This window comes from Stegostoma tigrinum, chromosome 1 (assembly GCF_030684315.1).
Source record: "Stegostoma tigrinum isolate sSteTig4 chromosome 1, sSteTig4.hap1, whole genome shotgun sequence".
Taxonomy (NCBI): Eukaryota; Metazoa; Chordata; class Chondrichthyes; order Orectolobiformes; family Stegostomatidae; genus Stegostoma; species Stegostoma tigrinum.
The window spans coordinates 114,801,537-114,821,200 of record NC_081354.1 but is presented as its reverse complement, the minus strand read 5'-3'; the positions used below and the strand labels follow the sequence as shown (position 1 = coordinate 114,821,200).

General features: G+C 41.5%; 1 protein-coding gene across 4 annotated transcripts in view; it reads left to right on the top strand.

Annotated features, from left to right (window-relative positions):
* The window catches only part of mtus1b (microtubule associated tumor suppressor 1b), a 168,713-nt gene that overhangs the window by 47,726 nt on the left and 101,323 nt on the right, over positions 1-19,664 (top strand). For all 4 annotated transcript variants that reach the window (XM_048531381.2, XM_048531374.2, XM_048531357.2 and 1 more), the window contains exon 3: positions 1,310-1,526. In XM_048531381.2, the coding sequence (XP_048387338.2) occupies positions 1,310-1,526 (217 nt within the window). The remainder of the gene's footprint in view (positions 1-1,309; positions 1,527-19,664) is intronic.

Genomic DNA, 19,664 nt, shown 5'->3' with positions numbered 1-19,664 from the left:
GTGACCTCCAAAAGAAAATAAACATTTTTGTGCTCTTCAGTCTTAAATGGAATACTTTTTTTATTCATCAAATGTGCCCTCATAAATTCCTCTTTACACCCCCACCCGCCCTAACCCCACTCAGAATAGCATCCTCTCAGCATTTTTAACTGTCTCCACAGATTTGACTTTCTCAAGCACTGTTTTTAGTTTCAGGTTTCCAGCATTCACAGAATTTTTGTCTTCTATTTTTCAATATCACCCCTGTCAAGTTCCTTTTTCTGACTTTCCTTGGTATGTTTTTTAAAAAAGAATCATTTTTTACATGGTAGATTGCCATGAATATATCCCCAACTTGTGCAACCTGTCCAGGCAACCCTTTTCATCCCAGGGATCCACCTAGGTGGTCTGAACTGGTTCCGTTAAAAAGTCTTTTAGTCTTTCTTAACGTGTGTGTGTGTGTGTGTGTGTGTGTGTGGTGCGATTTCCCCACATTTTTATAATACATCTGTATTACAAGAAAGATTAACATTGTATCTGCATGCTGATGCTGATGCAGATACAGACCATTTTTGTTCTGCAAGGACCTAAATCTGTGTGGATTGAGGGACGTTTTCTGTGTTTTGCATCAGCTTTTTGAGGTTCTGAGTAGCTCCTCCGTTCCCCCCCCACTCCCCCCACATGTTAAGCTATACGGGTCCAAAACAATGTGCATTATCAGTTCAAGTAAGTCACCAGATTTGATCCCTGTGCTAAAGCAATTGTTTGGAAAGCTTGTGTAGTTTGGTCCCATACTTAATGCTGTGCTTGCTCTCGCTGTCTTTCCTCCTTCCCCAGCTTTTAACTACCATGCTCCAGTTTGTTACAAAATTTCAATTTTGTTCTAATTGTTTAGGTCTTAGCACTGATCCCTGTGGTGGGCCAGTTGCTAAATCTTTCCAACCTGGAAATTACTCACTCATTGGTCTTTTCAGCTTCCTGTTGACTAATCCTTTATCCTGTTAATTTGTTAGTCCCTATACAGTGAGGTTTTTTGTTGCTGTTGAATCCGTTCTGGAAAATAAGTGTGTCACATCCACAGGTTCCCCTTGATCCATGTGGAAGACTGCATAAGTTTGTGTATAGCAGCAGAATATTCCATATGTTTCAAGCACTGCATCTTTGCTCAGTGTGCTTACACAAGGAAAGGAAATTGGGAAGGTTGCCAGTTCCTGCAGGCACACTTTAACAGCAGGTTTCCATAAATAGCTAATGAAGTTAGATCTTGAAGGAAAATGAGGAAACTTGCAGGATGTACGGCCTCTGTTGCCCAAAATATCTGTTTTCGCAGGCTCCTTTAACAAAATCATCAGCACCCAGTGTCGCTCGGGTTCAAGTTGGACAGAAGCCATCCCTTGGTAGTACTCCTAGGACCCAGAGTGTGCAGTCTCCATCTGCAAAGTTAAGAACGCTGTCTTCTACATCCAAGTTGCAACAAGGTCGTGTGAGCCATGATGGCCGTGCTGGAAGTATGCGGAGTTCAAAAAATAAACAACCGTTCTTCTCTGGTAAGAAGCTGTTTTTAGCGTACATTCTTAACTTTATGCAGTTTCACTAAAGCTAATGGAAGCATTGACTGAAATTACCAAGTTGATTATCTTATCCAAATATTTCAGGCAGCATCTGAACGAGATTAAAAATGATATTTTCTAGAATTGCCACTGACTAGAAAGAAGAAACCCATTGCAGACTAGCTTGTCATTCTGTGAGAGCAATCTTGCTGTCTTGCAAAACCTTTGAGCTCCAAACTTCTACACAGCATTTTTTTTTTACAGCATTTGGAAAAAGTGAGAGCCTGTTTTTAAACAGAGGCAAATCTGAACTAGTGGCCTTGAGCTTCTCAACTTGCACTACAGATGGGGCTGTGGCATAGTGGAAAAAAACGTGGCAATGATAGCAAGTTTGAAATCAAATTGAGTAAGACTGTCGATTGTATTCTTTAACTACCAATAAGCGTTTTTAAATGACAATTTCTGAAGCAGAGTTGTGTAAAAAAAATTAGACACCCTCCTACATCAATTCCATTTGGAAGACACTATTTGAAAAGTTATAGAAAAACATTTTAATAGCTGCTAGTTACTTTTAAATCCTTGTTATTGCTCATGTCGTATCACTGAAGCAAATGAAGGCTGAAAAACCTCACCTGGAGGGGGGGTTTCTTGTCTGTTTCAGAGCGTAGTTATGCTTCTCTTAATTCCATTGCAAACAACTTTGTGTTGAAAAGTGTGTTTGATACTTAATTTTTTTTGGTGTTGGCAATAACAGTGCAGGTTATTTACTAACTATAAATGCATGAAACTCTGTCAGATAGAGGATGCCTTTTCATCTTTTTTGAAAAGAGGCATGGAATCTTTATTTCCAGTGTGTTTTTTTCTTGTTTTCAACACAACCAGAGCCTCAACATGTCTCGCTTGACTGCTGATATTTAGTGCTCAATCACTTTGTTCTGTCCCCCTCTTTTATTTGAAGTACTCTTTTTCTGATACTCTGATACTGTACTTGAAAGGTAATATTCTCTGCATTCTTCTCAACCTGTGTGCAGAACCACTTCTCATCACTTTATTCTAACTTCCATCTCACTGCCTGGGCATTTTATTCAGGTAGAAGTAGGTGTTGCTGGTGAGAGTCCATCCATGATGACCTGCAACATCTGTGGTGAGCAGCAGTCTGTGGGATGGAGTGAAATGCAGAACTTTTACCCAGTGATAGTGAAGGAATGTGGGCTAGTTCAGTCAGGATAGTGTGGCTTGGAGGGGAAATTTGCAAGTGGTGGTAGCCCTGTATATCTAGTGCTCTGGCCTTCTAAATAGCAGAGTTTGTGGATTGGGAAACTGCTATCTAAAGAACCTTGAGCAGCTACAGTGCCTCTTGTCATTGTATACACTGGCTGTTTTGGTAAGGGACACCAGTGCTGAAGAAGGTCCACTGGACCTGAAATGGCAATTTTGGTTTCTCTCCACAAATGTTGCACAACAAGCTGTGACTCCTTTTTTTCACCACTTTCTGCTTTTGTGTCAATTTTCTGCCAATTTCTTGACAGACTTAAGGAATTTTGTTTGTACCTGACAAACAAGATGACAACTTTTGCACTCAAGCGGGAGTAAGGGTAAGATAAAAACAAGGGTCCTGATTATATTTGGTTAAAATATATCTGGGTAGCTCTTGCCTATGATTTGCACATTTATCCCAGTTTGGGAAATCTACAAAGTTCTTGTGGTCTGGGTGGTGGGTGAGCAAGAGTTAGATCAATGCATTGATCCTGTGTTTTGAGGCTCAAGTAGTACTGGAGGCACATATGCAAATACATGACTTGTAGTAATTTAAGGTGGGGGAGTTAGTCTGGCCCTAACTTCACATTGAATTGTGACAGACCTGGCTTAACGAAGGGCAAAATTGCATGGTAAATACTTGAGTATAAGTTCAGGAATGGTAAAGGAGAGGCATAAGTGTTTAAGAAGGGTCTTGAGTCCTGGAGAAGGAAGATATCCGAGTTCAAGAGCAGTCCATTTAGTTCTACGAATAAAGGATGAAATTTCATTGGTTGAGGTTGTTTATAGACTACCAATTAATGCAAAGGATATGGAAAGATTAAAAGGAACAAATCGGCAGAGCAACGCCCACATTGAGTAGATACAATGGGAAACTTCAAACACTCAAATGTACACTGTGATACTGGTAGTGTACATGCAACAAGGGGCAGTGTTCCTAGACTTGGTTTCAGGAGTGTTTCCCACAGCAGGGGTCCTGCCCAACAGGAAAAATTTTGGATCTGATCCTTGGGAAGGAAATGCACAAAGTGATTCAAGTGTCAATGGGTGAACATTTTAGGGGCAACAAACATTGTACTGTAAGGTTCTGGATAGTGTTGGAGAATGACTTGAAACAAATCTAGAGTCAGAAAAGCCAAATGAAACTGACTTTAATGGAGCAAGAACAGAGCTGAACAGGATTGATTTGGAAGAAGAGAGTTTATTTTTCAGTTAATGACTATCTTAAAAGAACGGCTGCTCGGGTACAGTCAAGTTCTATTCCCTCTAATGAAAAAGTTAGGATAAACAGTGTCATGGATGACAAAGGTGGAAATGGACTTTAAAAAGAGTGCATTTATGGCTGATGAGGGGTTGAGCTTGGCTAGGTGGCTGATTTGTGATGCAGAGTGACATCAATGATGAGTTGACTTTGTGATGGGAACCTTTTATCATTACGAGGGTATGGTGGCCCTCTAGTTAAACTACCACTAGTCATCTCTGAAATGAGGAAGGCGCTTGTACAGTTTTTTGAGTATAGCAACTTTATAATAAGACACACAATTGGGAATAAACAGGAATACTGGCAGGTTGGGGTGGGGGATGGGAGCGGTGAAAAAGCCAATAAGAGGAACTTTGACAAAAGGTCAGTTGCTATTATAAAGGGGAGATCCCAAAATGTTCCATCAGCAGACGAATAGGAAATGGTTAAAGGAAGAGTAAGGCCAGTCAGATCAAAAAATCAATCTATAGATGGAGACAGTATCCGTGGCTGAGGCATTATGTTTTACATCCCTCTTTACAAAAGAGGATACTGCCCAGGCCACGGTGACAGAAGGCATCTCTGTCACTAGAAAGATCAAAATTATTGAGGGGGGGGGAAAGTCTTGGATAGATCCTTGACAATTAAAATTGACAAAGTGACAGGTCTGGCTAAGATACATCTGAGGATTTTGAAGGAAGTGAGGGTAGAATTGGAGAGGCATGGGCCACAAATGTTCAGTCATCTCAGTCTTGGCAGGTACCAGAAGACTGAAGAATTGGAAAAATTGTAGCTTTGTTCAAGTCTGCAAGGATACGCCCAGCAATTGCAGGCCTGTTAAAGTTTGTTGGTGGGGAAAACTTGTAGAAGCAATTAATTTTGGATAGAAATGCATAGGTTGATCTGGAAGAGGCAAGATGAATTTCTAAAATTGTTCTATCAGGGTAGCACTGTATAGTATATGTGCATTTGATCAAGTGCTACAGGAAAGTTGCCAGCACGGAATAAGAAGTGAGGGGTAGGTCATGCCTTACAAACCTTATCGAGTTTTTTGAGGATGTGACTAGAAAGGTTGATGAGGGTCGAGCTGTGGATGTGGTGTATATGGACTTCAGTAAGGCATTTGATAAGGTTCCCCATGGAAGGCTCATTCAGAAGGTCAGGAGGAATGGGATACAGGGGAACTTAGCTGCTTGGATACAGAATTGGCTGGCCAACAGAAGACAGCGAGTGGTAGTAGAAGGAAAATATTCTGCCTGGAAGTCAGTGGTGAGTGGGGTTCCACAGGGCTCTGTCCTTGGGCCTCTACTGTTTGTAATTTTTATTAATGACTTGGACGAGGGAATTGAAGGATGGGTCAGCAAGTTTGCAGACGACACAAAGGTCGGAGGTGTCGTTGACAGTGTAGAGGGCTGTTGTAGGCTGCAGCGGGACATTGACAGGATGCAGAGATGGGCTGAGAGGTGGCAGATGGAGTTCAACCTGGATAAATGCGAGGTGATGCATTTTGGAAGGTCGAATTTGAAAGCTGAGTACAGGATTAAGGATAGGATTCTTGGCAGCGTGGAGGAACAGAGGGATCTTGGTGTGCAGATACATAGATCCCTTAAAATGGCCACCCAAGTGGACAGGGTTGTTAAGAAAGCATATGGTGTTTTGGCTTTCATTAACAGGGGGATTGAGTTTAAGAGTCGTGAGATCTTGTTGCAGCTCTATAAAACTTTGGTTAGACCGCACTTGGAATACTGCGTCCAGTTCTGGGCGCCCTATTATAGGAAAGATGTGGATGCTTTGGAGAGGGTTCAGAGGAGGTTTACCAGGATGCTGCCTGGACTGGAGGGCTTATCTTATGAAGAGAGGTTGACTGAGCTCGGTCTCTTTTCATTGGAGAAAAGGAGGAGGAGAGGTGACCTAATTGAGGTATACAAGATAATGAGAGGCATGGATAGAGTTGATAGCCAGAGACTATTTCCCAGGGCAGAAATGGCTAGCACGAGGGGTCATAGTTTTAAGCTGGTTGGTGGAAAGTATAGAGGGGATGTCAGAGGCAGGTTCTTTACGCAGAGAGTTGTGAGAGCATGGAATGCGTTGCCAGCAGCAGTTGTGGAAGCAAGGTCATTGGGGTCATTTAAGAGACTGCTGGACATGCATATGGTCACAGAAATTTGAGGGTGCATACATGAGGATCAATGGTCGGCACAACATTGTGGGCTGAAGGGCCTGTTCTGTGCTGTACTGTTCTATGTTCTATGTTCTAAGAAGGGCAGGAGCAACATGAATACAAAATTAGCCGAGTGGTAGGAATCCGTAATGGTCAATGGATATTTTTAGGCTGGAGAAAAAGACTTGGTCCTGAGGATTCTTCTGATGATAAATATCAATGATCCAAATCTTAGTGAACAGTAGACAGCCTCCAAGTTTGGAGATGACAAGCTAGGAAGAATTGTAATGTGAAGAGGACGGTGGTGTTTTGAAGGTTTTGTTTTTTGTTCGTGGGATGAGGGTGTCACTGGCTAGGCAGCATTTATTGCCCAGAGGGCAAGTTAAGGGCCAACCACACTGCAGTGGGTCTGGAGTCACATGTAGGCCAGAGCAGGTAAGGATGGAAGATTCCTTCCCTAAAGGGCATTAGTGAACCAGATGGGTTTTTCCTGACAATCCGTAATGGATTCATGGTCATCACTTAATTGTTAATTCCAGATATTTTATCAAATTTAAATTTCTCCACCTGCTCTCGTGGGATTCAGACCTGGTCTCTAGATTAACAGTCCAGCAATAATATTGCGAGGCCATTGCCTAGTGGCACGGTGGCTCAGTGGTTAGCACTGCAGCCTCGCAGCACCAGGGACCTGGGTTCGATTTCCCACCTCGGGACTGTCTCTGTGGAGTTTGCACATTCTCCCCGTGTCTGCATGGGTTTGCTCCCACAGTCCAAAGATGTGCAGGCTAGGTGGATTGGCCCTGTTAAATTGCCCATAGTGTTCAGGGGTGTGTGGGTTATAGGGGGATGGGTCTGGGTGGGATGTTTCAAGGGGCGGTGTGGACTTGATGGGCCAAAGGGCCTGTTTCCACACCATAGGGAATCTAATCTAATCTCCCCTTCATGGATCATTAAGGTGGAGAGTGTGGATAGGTGGCAAATGAGTTGAAATGCAGGAAAACTTGACGTGATGCACTATGGTACATAGAAAACCAATAAAATGGGGGTATAATTCTAGAAGGGGTGTAGAGCAGTCAAAACCTGGTGCACATGTGCACAGACCATTGAAGGTGCTAGGACAGATGGAGAGAAACCTTAAGAACGCACCTTTTTATTGGTTGTCGTAAGGGCATAAGTACAAGTACAAAAACAAGGTAATGTTGAACTTGGATAAGACACTGTTAGACCTCAGCTGGAGTATTGTATGTAGTTGTAAGGTCACATTGCAAGAAATATTTGAATGCATCGGAGAGCAAGAATGGTTTGAGGAATGAGAAAATTAAACTGAGGACCGATCGAAGAAGCTGGGAGATAACAAGAGCTGCAGATGTTGGAGCCTGAGAGACCCATATGGAGTGACAAGAACTTTTCGGGTCAGGACCCTCCCCTTTATTTCCCAGCCCCCTCCATCTCCCCATTTCTCAAGGGGGCGTGGAAATGGTGATAGGGGAGTACAAGTGGGGAATGGTGGGGGTGGATAGGTGGGAGAGAAGGTTGTCAAGTCGAGGTGCACATGAGCGGGATGGTTGGACATGGGATTATGTTGGGGTTGGGGAGATTTTGAAACTGGTTTTTCAGGCCTGGGAGAGAGACGTTCTGAGGTGGGGCAAGCTTGATTCTAGTGCCAGAAGATGCTGGCACATTGCACAGAGTGTTTACTTGAAGATCCAAAGAGAAAACAATTTTTGGAGGCTCTGGATGTTGTGTATGTGGCACTTTTTTTCATCCTTGGAGATGACCAGACCAAGAGGAGATTTGATACAAGTTTTCAAAATCCTCTTTTTTTTAGTATTTAGGCTGTACAGTGGGGAGATGATACTTTAGAATTGAATAGTATAAGGGCACCCATTTCAAGTGATCTGCAGCTGCAGTAAGGATAATGAGGAAAACTTTTTCACTTAGCACTATTTTGGGGATGCACTGTCCGGAAATGTGGTGGAGGTAGATTCAATTGAGGTATTCAGTTGAGATATTCAAGAGGACGTTAATGACTTTAATAGACATGAGATTTTAGAGATTTTGGCGGGGGGGCGGGGGTAAGGAAAGATTTGCACAAGGTAATGGGACTGGTGCAGGCATGATGGATTGAATGCCCTCCAACTGGAGTATAATTGTGATTCCATCATTTACCTGTGTGCCACCGTTTGAAATGGCACGTGGTAATCTCAGTGTGATTTATTTCTTTGGCTGTCAGTTGTAAAGGTTTCGCATGTTCCTATTATTTTAAGTTTGAGTCACGAGCGTTGTGGGTGATTTTCTTTTAATATATAGAGTAATTTGACACTATTGAAATCAGTATATTTAGTTGCTGGCAACTATGTACAAGAAGATGAATCAACAGTTATTGAATGCGTTGTATTGCCATGTAAAGATGAGATATGGTTTCAAGTGGTTGGCTATAAGCATCAGAGCAATGATAAGTGTCCTTGGTGTTGTTTTTAATCTTTTGTAACTATTTTATAGCTGGTGGCAGAATTTCAGGGAAATATGACAAGAACCAAGCCTGGGTTTGCAACCCAAGGTGTTGTTTCGCTTGTAATTATGTAGTCCAAAAGTGCAAATTGACAAGAAGGATATTGAGGTGATTTTTTTTTAAACAAGCTGCTTTCATCACTACTGAATGATATTTGTCAGAACAAAAATCTTTTGAGGGCGGGATTATGCTTTAAGTTTTTGGCATGGAAATTAAAATCAACATGATGCTATGACATTACTGACTGAATTCACATATCTCACATTTTGGTTTTAATATTTTCAGCATTTCTAGAACTCTTGAACTCAACATTTCCATGTCTGGGATATTTATTTAATGCTCAGCAAATCAAATGAGAATGTATTGGATTCTCCAGTGCAATTTGCTTGAAGCAGGGAGAAAAGACTAAAGACATCTTAAAATAAAGTTTCTGTTAAACTTTGCAAAAGCACAGCAAAAATGTTAATTGTGGAAGAAGCATGTTGGAGGGCAGCCTTAATCTCAATAGTCACATCCCAGATCTCTCCAGGACCATTTGAGTTTACACTGACTGTCCATTTTTGCAAACCTTTGGTCATGTTCTTTAAAAATGCTTTCTTTTTTTGTTTTTGTCTTCTCAAATCTTTTTATTTGTCCCCTCTTAAATGCTTGTAATAAGCCTGCATTCAGCTGCCAAGCATTTGGTGTTAGAAGTTGCCACAGAAATGTGAAATACATCAAAGGACAATAGACGGTTGAGTGTGCCATCTGTGAGATACAATAAATTGGGCCATTCAGCCCGTTTTTGTCTGCTCTGACATTCCGATTGTGGCTGACCGTTGTCAACTCCACTTCTGTGCCTCTTCTTTCCCCCCCCCCCCCCCCCCCCAACATAACCCTAAAGAATCTACCAATCTCAGCCTTGAATATACTTAATGATACAGCCCCTGCAGTAGGGAAATCTACAGATTTGAGTACTTGGGTTGGGGGTGGTTGGGGGAGTGATGAAGCAGCATTGGGTGACATTATGTTCTCTGGTACTTGGGTTCTCTTGTGGGAATCTAAGGCCTAGCTCTGCATCTATGCTTTCAAGCCCTTTTTAAGCAAGTAATATAATGTTTTATAAGGTTGCCTCTCATTCGGTACTTGTGTACCAAGCCAAGCTATTAAACATCTGCTTATAAAATTCCTCCATTCCTGGATCAGCCACATGAACTTAGTCCCACCTGCCTCCAGTGTCAGTATGTTTTCCTTTCACTAACGGTACCAAAATTTAGCTGTGATTTGTGAAGTGCCTTGTATACTTTTTAGCAATATCTCCATTTCCTTAGAAACAAAGGCTAACATTAAATTTGCCTCGTAGCTGCTGAACTTAGAATTAAACAGGCTTAAACTTGAACCATAGCTTAATTTGTGGAACACAAGTGCAACTTGTGATGACACTATCAATTTTGTCAAAAGCAGTTCCACTTCTAGAAGCAAGCTTAGATAATAAGTCAGGCATTGCACCTCCAACTGAAATGCATGTGTGTAACTTTTCCTGTCAGCCATGTTGGGAGACAAAAAATTAACCACTGTTGATTTTTATGGTGAAACCTTGGTATCTTGCACATTCAGATGCAATACTTGGAAAACCATTTGATCGTGCCTTTCAAACAACACTGGATTTCTTCCTTCTTTCAGGATACTACAGCTTTGGGAAAATGACCATATGATTTCACTCCATTTACTGTGGGCTGTAAATGCTGGCCAGCTCCATTCCTTCATGCGATGTGAACATGGAAAAATAACTACTGAAAAGTCAAGTGAGCCACTCAGTTGTGATGAATAGTATGTGTCTGAGTTTGTAGCTCAGATTTTGGCTGGGTTGGCATTTACTTGTAACTTGTTGCACTTGGCAAGGTGTTGGAGAGCTAATGCCTGCTGGTAGGGAGGGCTACAGGATTTTGCCGAAGTGAAAGAAGACTGTGATGTTTTTCCAAGTCAGGGTGGTCTGTGGCATTGGGTTTATTTTTCAAATGGTGCTGTTAGCATGTATCTGCTACCTTTGCCCTTCTAGATGTAGCATTTATGGGACCGGAAGGTGCTAAGGAGCTTTAGTGGATTTCTGCAGTATATCTTGATGCCACTGAGCATCAGTGATGGCAAGAGTGAATGCTTGTGATGTTGTGTTAATATGTGAACTACTTTGTCCTAGATGGTATGAAGCATTTTGTGGTGTTTGGAGCGGTACCCATCCAAGTTTAGACATCTGATTCCAACAGAGGTATATACAGAACTACTTTGCTGCAAAACTCTTAGGACTAACAATAGGACAAAATTTCCAAATGTTGTCTTAGGTTTTTTTGTTCATGGGATGTGGGCATGCCTGCGTTTTTTTTTGCCCTTTTTTTCCTTTTTCAGAAGGAAGAGTCACTCTCAGTAACTATCTCACATTGCATTTAGGCTAGACCAGGCAACGTTGGCAGATTTCTTGCCCTAAATGATATAGGCTTTATTCAAACAAAAAAATTGGTGTCACTAATCAACAGTAGTGAAGTGGTCACCATTACACTTGCTTTCTTGTTTCAGATTTCATTATCTGTCATTTTGAGGTTCAGACCTATGGTCCCAAAATATAGTCTTGAGGTTCTGGGTTGAAACTCAAGCAATATTACCACTAGGAATGTAAAATAGTGAATGGTTAATCCATAAATCTTGGCCTTGTCATTAATATATTGCAGTTATATTTAAAACTAATGAGAAAAATGAGTGGCTTTTTCAAAAGCCACCAATGTCTAAGAATATTACAGTAAACTACACTGCTATAGCTTTACCCATTGCTCTTTTTTGATCTTTGAGTATAACATAAATTTATGCATTGAAATATACCTTCCGATTTGGTGAACCTGTGCTCATATGTAAATACTTCGGGCGATTTAGCTGGGCACGTTCCAACTTCACAAAATAGGTGATAGCCATTCACTGGATCATGGTCAAGATCCTGCTTTGAAAAATCGGCCAACTTGCCCAGTTCAAATTGTAAATCAAGCCTAGCACTAACTATTCAACATGAATGGTGTATTCTCCGTAGCAACCCATCTACCAATCAGTGCAATTGCTAGCCAATTGGCACTCTTTTCTCTCCAGCAATGTGCACGTTTGGTTATCCCGTATCGACGTTCTCACCAAATGTCTTCAAGCACAAGATGAAGCTTTGTGGAAATGGCTTTTTTTAAAAATCTTTTTGAGCAGTTTTTTTGGAATCTTGGATTTGCAAATTGACAGGACTCATCTTGAGTTTGGTTGGTAGTTTGAAATTTGGCTGCTGTTGGTCCAACGCATGTGCTTAAACAATTTGTCTACCAATTTTATTAATGCAAATATTTTATATTTGAAAGGCACATTGACTTTTTTAAAGCAACCGTAATTAATCTTCACGTAAGTGCCTCTTTTTAATTCAAAGGTGTCAGCTGTTTTCAAACCAGCTTAATGTAATGTGCAAAGATGCCTAATTTTGTATCTGGCAGCATAGCCATTGTATTGTTGATTTTGGCGAGTCTGCTTTTGCTTGAATGTTTAAAATGACATGTTAAAAGCAGACTTAGCGCAACAAAATACTATGTGGAAATATCATTGTACTCGAATACCATAGCTTGGTATGAAACTATAGGACAGTTGATGTAAAAGATTCAGTGATGTGCTGTTATTAATGGCCAAGGTGACTTGTAAAATTTTAACCAAACGGTTTACACACAACACTTAAATTTCATGTACACAACATATTAGTTTTATGGATTACGTGCTGTCTATAGTTGCCACCTCGACTCAAACATGATCTCCAACCTAGAAATCATTGCCCTGGGTGCCTATTTCACTGTTCTCTATGAATCTCTTGGTGATGGAATGTTGCTAAAAGTGGGGATGAGCAATTCAATGGGTTTGACTGGAAATAGTGATTTTTTTTTATTAGAAGAATTGAGGAAGCACTTCATATTAATCATCATGTTGTGTGGAAGTGCTTGTCATAAGTTCATGTTCAAATCATGTGAATGTTAAACCTATTGACTTTTCCATGAAATTTTCAGAATATCGTGACTATTGTTGTGATTGCACATGTTTACCACATCCTCAGTGGTAGAATTTTGGGAGTTGAGTCCACTCCACTCCAGTAATGCATTGGTCTGAATATTATGATAGTGAAGCAATTTGTGCATGTAAATCTGGATCAAATTTCACAGCATCTGGGGTCTACATGGTAAGTACAATGTAGGTATTAGAAGCTGCTGTTGGAGAAGCACTGCTAGACTAGTACCACTATTGTGTCAAGTTTTGACTAGCTGACTGATAGATATGGATGAGATCTAAATGTTGTGTACTGAACAACTGTTTTAGCACTGGAGTTGCCTTAACAAATGTGATATCCTATTCATTTCTTGGGGTGGGGTATGTGTGATTCATTGCTAAAGGTGGTAATGTGTGCGTTTTTTTAAAATCAAAATCCTGTGGATGATGACAATCTGAGTGCAAACCGTAAATCTGCTGAAACACTTGGTTGTTTTGTGTCAGAGACAGAGACAATAGGTCAAGCTGACGACATCCTGATGGTCATTGATCTGAAATATTAAAGCTCTACTTTATTAATTCGTAATTCCAAAATGTCTTCATTGCCTGTGTTATGGACCAGACCAAACCACCCCTGCCCTCCACCCCCAAAATACACTAAGATAGTCTTGATCTAACTTTTTCTCATTTTAAAGAGAAGTGTTAGATGTTTGTTCTGGCTGCAATTCGCTTGGTCAGACTACCAGGTTTGAAATAAGTTTATTTTAATTAAGGTGTATGAATACAGACAAAATAAACTTTTAATAAGCTTGAGGCTGTTTTCGTTAGAGAGAAGGTTAAGAGGTGAGCTAATAGAGCTGAACTGTAATGGTCAATGCTTCACCAATAATATTAACTAATTAACTGTTCCAATATAGTAACCCCTCCTAAACAGTTGGCAAAGGCAAATTCAGCAAAATATTGTGTCATGTGCAATTTCAGCAGTGGGAAGAGAACCCCAGGCTTTAGCTATAACAGCGGAATAAGAGATTCTGCATCCAGCTTTAAGAACCCAACAACTGTTACTGAAGGCTAAAAGTCCTGGTTTTGTGGGAGCTTGACCCCACCCGTTCAATCTGCTTCTATTTGAACCTTTTTATGTAAAAGTCCCTCAAGACCCCTCAATCCATTTACTTTATTGGCTTTGGAACAGACTGCTTGACACCTCTGTCTCAGCCTTTCTTCATCCCCTGGATTCTGATAGAACATAGAACATTACAGCGCAGTACAGGCCCTCCGACCCTCAATGGTTTCACAGGTCGGCGCAACAACCTGAAGCCCATCTAACCTACACTATTCCATTAGCATCCATATGTTTATCCAATGACCATTCAAATGCCCTTAAACTTGGCAAGTCTACTACTGTTGCAGGCAGGGCATTCCACGCCCTTACTATTCTCCAAATAAAGAACCTACCTCTGCCTTCTGTCCTATATCTATCACCCCTCAATTTAAAGCTATGTACCCTTGTGCTAGCCATTACCATCCAAGGAAAAAGGCTCTCACTATCCACCCTATCTAATCCTCTGATCTTGTGTCTCTCTATTAGGTCACCTCTTAACCTTCTCTCTAACGAAAACAGCCTCAAGTCCCTCAGCCTTTCCTCATAAGTCCTTCCGTCCATACCAGGCAACATCCTGGTAATTCTCCTCTGCACCCTTTCCAATGCTTCCACATCCTTCCTATAATGTGGCGACCAGAACTGTACGCAATACTCCAAGTACAGCCGCACCAGAATTTTGTTCAGCTGCAACATGACCTCATGGCTCCGAATCTCAATCCCTCTACCAATAAAACCTAACACACCATATGCCACCTTAACAACCCTATGAACCTGGGTGGCAGCTTTGAGGGATCTATGCACATGGACAATGAGATCTCTCTGCTCATCCACACTACCAAGAATCTTACCATTAGCCCCGTACACACACTCCCTGTTACTCCTTCCAAAGTGGATCATCTCACACATCTTTCCACATTAAAATCTATTTGCCACCTCTCAGCCCAGCTCTGCAGCTTAGCTATGTCCCTATGTAACCTGCAACATCCTTCTTCACTATCCACAACTCCACCGACCTTAGTGTCATCCACAAATTTACTAACCCATCCTTCTATGCCCTCATCCAGGTCATTGATAAAAATGATAAGCAGCAGTGGCACCAAAACACATCCTTGCAGTACACCACTAGTAACTGAACTCCAGGATGAACATTTCCCATCAACCACCAGCCTCTGTCGTCTTACAGCTAGCCAACCTCTGATCCAAACTGCGAAATCACCTTCAAACCCATGCCACTGTGTTTTCTGCAATAGCCTACTGTGGGGAACCTTACCAAATGCTTTACTGAAATCTGTATACACCACATCAACCACTTTACCCTCATCCACCTGTTTAGTCACCTTCTCAAAGAACTCAATAAGGTTTGTGAGACAAAACCATGTTGACTATTCCTTTCTAGATTTTTATAAATCCTATCTCTTATAGTCCTGTCCAACACCTTTACGCACAACCAAAGTAAGGCTGTCTGGCTTATAATTACCAGGGTTGTCTTTACTCCCCTTCTTGAACAAGGGGACAACATTTGCTATCCTCCAGTCTTCTAGCACTATTCCGGTGGACAGTGACGATGTAAAGATCAAAGCCAAAGGCTCTGCAATCTCCTCCCAAGCTTCCCAGAAAATGCTAGGATAAATCCCACCTGGCCCAGGGGACTTATCTGTTTTCACATTTTCCAGAATTGCTAATACCTCATGAACCTCAATCCTGTCGAGTCGAATAGCCTGCGTATCTCTGTATTCTCCTCGACAACATTGTCTTTTTCCTGTGTGAGTACTGATGAAAAATATTCATTTAGTGCCTCTCCTATCTCTTCGGACTCCACACACAACTTCCCACTATTGTCCTTGACTGGCTCGATGTTCGAACTGGATCTCGAGCTTTTGACCATCATGCAATAATTGTTACAAATGCTATGTCCTCCAGTTCTTGCAATGTGTCCATTTTGGTTGGTACATTGATTACAGGGCAACAGCCCACTCTCCTTACACCCATGTTTTGCTCGTTTCTTAGTTCTTTACTACTGGTTAGGTTACATCTCTCTAGTTTTTCATTTCGTGTATGCTGCTTAAAGTACACAAGTCAGGGAATCAGAAGAGACTGTTCGTACCATCTAAATATTCCAGTGCTGTACAGAGCAAATCCACAAATTCCCAGGTCTGTCATGGGTTGCTTGTTCCTGTTCCATTCAGTTTTTAGAAGTTGATCATCTCTGCATCCGACATCCTAACAGTACACTGCAGGTCATGGCAATTGCTAACATTTTTTTTTGAAACACTGTACATCCGCACATCTCTCTTGCCTACTTCTTATACAATCAACTATTGGGAATGCAGAGATAATGGGAACTGCAGATGCTGGAAATTCCAAGATAATAAAATGTGAGGCTGGATGAACACAGCAGGCCAAGCAGCATCTCAGGAGCACAAAAGGAAGGGTCTAGGCCCGAAACGTCAGCTTTTGTGCTCCTGAGATGCTGCTTGGCCTGCTGTGTTCATCCAGCCTCACATTTTATTATATTGGGAATGCAGTTTTCTTAGCCACAAGAATATTCTTGTTCTGGCTTCTGAATTGTGTTTGACCATCCAAACCCAGCTTCTCCTCTAACATTGTAAGTAAATTCCTGCCTCTGGAACCTTCTGTTCCAAGTCTCGTCTGCACACTCTAGACAACTTGATTATAGTACTCCAGTTATTGCTGTTGTGCTCAACACCTCTGTTTGAATGCCAAGGCGCCACCTACTGTACCGACCAGTCTCCATGACTTGGCATGTCCAAATAGACTGTAGCAGTTCATGAAGGTAGCTCAGTCACCACTGTTTCAAATGCAACTAGGAATGAGCAATATGTGCTGGCCCAGCTAACAATGTCCCAGTGTCATTTGTGAATTTAAAAAAAAGTGTGAAGACATGCGAATCTTGATGTCTCTCTATACATGCACATTGGTAAGAACTATACCATTAACTTCATATTGCATGTACTGATCCATTCTGACAATGCTTGTCTTCACTTTACATCAAATTACATTTTATCATTTACCTGCCTACGTTTGTTCACATCAAATGGCATCGTCTCTACTGTCTGCACCTCCAATCATCAACAATTGAAACTTGAATTCAATGTCTAAATAACAAAGTATACTTGGTTTTTGTCTTGAAGCTAAATTTGTTCAAGCTGTCACTGACTCTTCTTTTGCAAAAACTTCCCTTTGGATATATCAGATTTCTTTTTGTCTGGCTGTTAAGTTTGACAATTAGTCGAGCATTGACTCCTGCTTTAGTTAAAACACTTCTCAACCACACTAGATAGAGTATCTCACTGAACCCTAGTTCTGTTGAGGTACACTCTCACTGCTGAATATTTGCCTCCTATCCTAGAAATGTTTCCAAAGCCCCTTCTTCCTGCACCATCCTTCTGAGATTCCCATGTTCCTCGTAGTACTTGGGAATAATTGAGTGTATCTGTAGAATTACACACTTGACAGGTTCCTCCCTGTTCCTGCAAGTTTGACCATCGCTGGTCCTGATAGGCACTCCAGCTTCTGGCTCACTTCACTCCCTCTGCAGAATATTCTGCACTCTGCTCTCCTGTCATCTGGCACAGAGGTATCATGCTGTCAAACTTGTTTCTTTGTTACAGAAATATTATCTGATATTCTGCAGTTGCATTTACTGAACTCTAGTTAACATCTGCCATTATTTCACTGAAATGCTGGAGCCTGCATGAAATAGAAATAACCCTTCCCAGCATTTCAGTGAGATAATGGCAGATGTTAAGACTTCAGAACACTATTCTGTGTTCTTGTTTTGTTGCTTTGTGTTCAGTAGGTAGAAATCCACAGATAATGTCTGAAACACTCGCAGCTATCTGGTCCTGTGAATTCCAAAGATTACCAGTTGACTCTCATTCTTCATCCCAGTCCTAAATGACCTACCTCTTTGTTCTGAGATTGTCCACTAATTGTGTCCCCAGCTAGAGAAAAATATCAGTGTATCCAGCCAGTTTAGACCTCTAATAATTTTCAAATGTCAAAATTAGATGACCAGTCTTCTCAAACTCTGGGCACTGTGGGCCTGGCCCATTTCATTCTTTAGCAGCCCCTTCAGTCCAGTAGTTCATTTGGTGTACTTTTTTTCTACTCTTAACACTCTCTCCTGTTTGAATAAACATCATTCACGTTTTTCCTCCCTGTGCTGTGATCATAGCTGCCCCTTTTGAAATTCAAATCCTGAGCTCAAGCTTCAACTGGAAGCACTTGCTGCACGCAGTCCAGGTCCAATGAAGGGTCAGAATTTCCCAAAGGTGTGCTGAAACAACAAACCTCAGCTGTCCATCCATGGTGAAAACCTGACTTCGGATATTGCTCACCCTGGTAACAAATCCAAAGAAGAGTTTCTGTGATGAACTGTGCATCCCTTAATGCTGCCATATTTCTTTCCACTTCTCCATTTTCATCTGTCTCCTTGTACCATGGTGCTGCAGAAAGCATGCCCATCTATTCTGAGGATGGATGCTTGTGCTAACAGGAACATAAGGACTTGCAGCTGCTCTTGAGCTCTTGCCTTTTTAACTTCTTTTTCCTAAAACTGAGTGTATCCCACTGTAACCCAAGAAGTTTGAAATGCCCAGAACTTTCCCACCTCCTAAGTTCACTGCAATGTTTTTATTTAAGTCAGTACTCTGGGATCAAGTTGGAAACACTTTCAGCAGATTTCCAACCACACAAGTCTTTGTGTGGGAGGCTGTTCAGCCCATTATGTATGCACTGGTTCTTCAAGTGAGCTTCAGTAGTTATTGCCCATAACTTTTTTTAAACCCATAGCCCTGCACACCTTGTATCCAAATCACTCGATGCCCTCTTAAATGCTTCCATTGAACTTGCCTCCATCATATCTCTCAAGCAGCACATTCCATGCCATAATTACTCGGAGAAAATTTTTTTTCTCTTTCTCGTCCCTTTTTCTGAAATTCACTTCACTTCAAATCTCTGCTATCCTGTTCTTCCTCTGATAGGGAGAATCTGACCTCCAAAAAGAATGTCTAGCCTGTTTGTGATTTTTGAAACCTGCTGTCACATCTCGTGTCAGCCTTTCTCAGCCCCCAACTACTTGGATCTATTGTCATAGCTGACATTGCTCACTCATCCCTAGAACCATCTTTCTAAATCGCTTCTGCATTCTCCAATGCAATTGCATCCTTTTTATAATGTCACAACAATTGTGATGCTCACGCTGAAGTTCAACAAGTGTATTGTACAAGACATCACCACCTTGCTCTTGTACCATGTGCCCCAACTTCATGAAGCTCTGTTATACTATCTTCTTTAATTACACCACCTGTCCTGCCACTTCACATATTTGTGCACGTTACCACCCATGTTCCTCTGTTCCTGCACCCTTTCTTAGACTTGGACCGTCTCTTGTTCCAGGAAATTTTTAGTTGAATAACTCAGCAGGTCTGGCAGCATCTTTAAAGCCCTTTCACTGAAGGATTACTGGAGCTGAAATGTTGATGCTACTTTTCTCTCAGCAGATGCTACCAGATCTGCTGAGTTGCTTCTGATTTGCAGTATCTGCAGTTCTTCCGGCCCTGTTTGCATTTTGCAACATTTTTCCTACCAAAATGCAACACCTTGCACTTTTTTCTTTGATACTCATCTGCCATCTATCTGCCCACTCCCCTGATGACCTAGAGTCCCATGCTGTTGTTTTCTGTTTACAATTCTTCCAAGTTTTATACTATCTGATGTACTTTTAAATTGTCCTCTGCCCATGTCGACCTAGCTCATCTGAGGGAAAGCAAAGGTCGTAATACATACCCCTGGGGAGCTCTCATTCAGACCTTCCT